The sequence below is a fragment of the Aplysia californica genome, unplaced genomic scaffold, assembly GCF_000002075.1.
Source record: "Aplysia californica isolate F4 #8 unplaced genomic scaffold, AplCal3.0 scaffold00044, whole genome shotgun sequence".
In the NCBI taxonomy this organism is placed as follows: Eukaryota; Metazoa; Mollusca; class Gastropoda; order Aplysiida; family Aplysiidae; genus Aplysia; species Aplysia californica.
Genome location: NW_004797314.1, coordinates 1003560 through 1007013, shown reverse-complemented (window position 1 = coordinate 1007013; position 3454 = coordinate 1003560). Strand labels below are relative to the sequence as shown.

The 3454-nt window shown below is 41.8% G+C and overlaps 1 protein-coding gene across 1 annotated transcript in view; it reads right to left on the bottom strand.

The window, feature by feature from the left end:
* LOC101864511 (titin homolog) overlaps nucleotides 1–3454 on the bottom strand; it is a gene marked incomplete in the record, with an annotated part of 108366 nt that overhangs the window by 11301 nt on the left and 93611 nt on the right. Inside the window, 1 exon segment of the mRNA XM_035968182.1 lies at nucleotides 1175–1267. Within this exon segment, the coding sequence (XP_035824075.1) occupies nucleotides 1175–1267 (93 nt within the window).

Genomic DNA, 3454 nt, shown 5'->3' with positions numbered 1-3454 from the left:
GGAGGGGGGGGGGAGACATTTACGAGACATTTACAGTAATGGAACTATTAAAAAAGCACCCCAAAAAACTGTCAAACTGTTACGCACAACAAAATGAAACAAAACAAAATTTCAACCTAGACGTCAGTCAAAAGTTTTGGTGACGCAAACAATATACAACAGACGTAGATCTTACAGGGTCTTTGTGAAATAGAAAATAACAAAAATTCAGAGCCAATTACGGTTACAATCATCCATCAGCAAACGGTATCATTTGTCAAAGAATCACCCCAAGTTTAAGTTCAATGCCTAGAAGTTAAAAGAGGAGTAAGAGAGAAAATGAATGGTATAACCCGCCCCCGCCCCCCCCTTCTGACACCCCCAGCCCAACCTCCACACCCCCGTCCCCAAACAGGAAACAACCAACACACTAAACGACGCTGTGCGATTAAATGATCTTGAGCTCTCGTTAGATTCTTTATGCCAGTTCTAGGTCAAATGAAAACACACAGACAGGCACAGATACAAAGATACCAAATACCAAAAATTATGTTCTCGTCATACTGTACTTTTTTGCAGTTCGAAGATAGAAAACCGTTCCACTCTAGCAAAACTACAGGACCAGACCTTGAGGAAAAAGAACAGCATACAAGAGCAATCACAGCAAGCACACACTGAGGTAAAAGTAAAGTATAGCCCCTCGTATTTCCAACTGGTTGACAAACCGCGCAACATCCGGCATCACTGGGGAGTCACCGATGGGTTGAAGATATGTCTTTCAGGAACGGGAAAGAGTGGGCTATTAATCCTATCCGTACGTCAGGTTCTACTATCGTATCAATAGGACGTGGGGAACTCTGCGCCACCAATTTCCAAAGAGGAAATTTACTCGTTAATCTGATCCGTTCGCTTTGCATAGCGGTCTGTCAAAATGATTTTTTGAGAAATAATGAAAATGTCAAAGAGATCTTCGTACTAGAAGTACATGTATTCTAAAATGTGAAGAATACAACCCCGGGGATACAAAATGACCCCAGGGCGTAATGATAGGGTTAAAGTCGTGATGCGCGAAGACATGGGGGTTATACTTTACTTTTGACCACTCCCCTCCAGCCCCCCCCCCCCCCCCCCAAACACACACAGAGAGGTAGCGTTATGAATTAATGATCAGCACTCGCCACACCGGGGTGTTCACCTTTTGCCGAGCCAAGTTTCGGCGGTGCCCCGCCAGCAGTGGGCACCTTGCCGCCGTACAGTTTCTGTAGCTCGGCCACGTGATCCATAGCCCCTGGAGAGACAAAATCTGGACGCTGCTAATCGGCAACACTGTTGCGTATATTATTTTGTTTGGTTTGAATTGGTTTATCTGTTTGCTTGGCGGAGAACAAGGGTGTTTATTGCGTCATGGACGTGTATGTTTGTTTGAGATTTGAGTTGGGAGAAGCACGGACACATTTAGAGCAAAGAAAAAGCAACACAGTATAGAAAAACAACAGAGAAAAAGAAAAGAAAAAGGGCCAACCAGTTAGTGGAACCCCCCATGCACCCACTTGGAGCACATTTGTTGGGTTTTTAGTTGGTTTTCAAGTTGCTTTTGGGAGGATCGATATGTGTATGCCATCATGGATTCGTATGTGTTGCCAGAAAACTGGGCACGTAAAATATTCAACGATGTCGTCAACGGCGTAGGCCTAACATCAAGAAGGTACCATAGATAACATGTAAACTGGTGATTCACATCTTATTCATTTCGACAAGATAACGTGCAAGCTGGTGATTCACATCTTATTCATTTCGACAAGATAACGTGCAAGCTGGTGATTCACATCGTATTCATCTCGACAAGATAACGTGCAAGCTGGTGATTCACATCGTATTCATCTCGACAAGATAACGTGCAAGCTGGTGATTCACATCGTATTCATTTCGACAAGATAACGTGCAAGCTGGTGATTCACATCGTATTCATTTCGACAAGATAACGTGCAAGCTGGTGATTCACATCGTATTCATTTCGACAAGATAACGTGCAAGCTGGTGATTCACATCGTATTCATTTCGACAAGATAACGTGCAAGCTGGTGATTCACATCGTATTCATCTCGACAAGATAACGTGCAAGCTGGTGATTCACATCGTTGTCATTTCGACGGAACAGTGTGAGGTGAATGAGAACAGGCCACTCTCAACGGATTGCCGTACTGACACAGAGGACAGAAATGTTTGATTGAATTTAAAGGAAAGTAAACTGAATTTTTTAAAAAAAAGGAAGACAGAATATAGGTCACTGTCAAAGGCAGCTAATGTATATTTTTCCTTATTTTTTTTCTCAGGAGACGACTTACTGCATTTTACTCAGACAGAAACCAAAATAACAGAATAAGAGAACATCTTTAGAAAACTGGGGAAACAGAAATGTATAAAACCCAGCTTTAAACGAGGAGAAAAAAATCCTACAGCTTCCGAAAGGTTACACTCATAATAATAGTGCTTCAAAACATGAACAGCTCAAAGCCTCATTTGCTCGTCATCCTTTCCCCAAAAGTAAGTGCACAAAAAAGAAACGAACACAAAACCTGTGAAGAGCATAGATCTAGCGATCAAAAGAGGAACAGAACACACAGGCACACACACATACACAAATGAGCAAACGTTTAAAACACGAACACACATTTCCACACTGAAGTCAGTACATCTTGCGCATAAACTTGAACTATTGTATAACCATCATCGAAAAGATCCATGAATCAAGTGCACGATTGTACCTCATTATCACATGGCTACGTACGGTGGCTCAATAATCTACTTTAGGTACCAAAAAAAAAAGTCATAAAAATGCGGGTTGCGACATCTGTACTTCGAAGTGTTTCATACTTAGTATACATATAAGGAATGACGCAAGTTGGATACAAAGCATAGAATAAGCCTGAACGTACTGTTTTAAAACCTTACATTTAGTAATCAAAATACAAAGCTATTATCAGCGCAGGTGACGATATCCATCGATGACGCATGGATTTCCTCCGAAGATGCTTTCTTTGGAGAGTCAACACAATTTATAGTCCATTCATACTATTTCTTATTCATATCGTAACCCGAGCATTTAAGTCATTAAAAAAATTCTTCTTTAAAACGACAAAAAAAATTCACGTGCCACTCAATGATAAGTCGGCAAGATGTACACGTTCAGCAAAACGATGTGTATGTGTCACAATAATGTATTGACAAAGAGTGAGTGCACAGTGGTGCGTTGCACGGACAATCATCTGGAAGTGACAGTGCGTTGTGAACAAGAACAGGTCACTCTCAACGAAACTGTCGTCTCACCAGCACTGTCTTCCTGGGCAGTAGTGGTGGTCGTTGGATCGGGCAGGGTGGTGGGTTCTGTGCTTGGTGCTGTTGATGCACATTGGTATTAATGCGCATCTGTTGTAAGTGCTGAGCGTGTTAAATATTATTATTATGTACTTCGGGG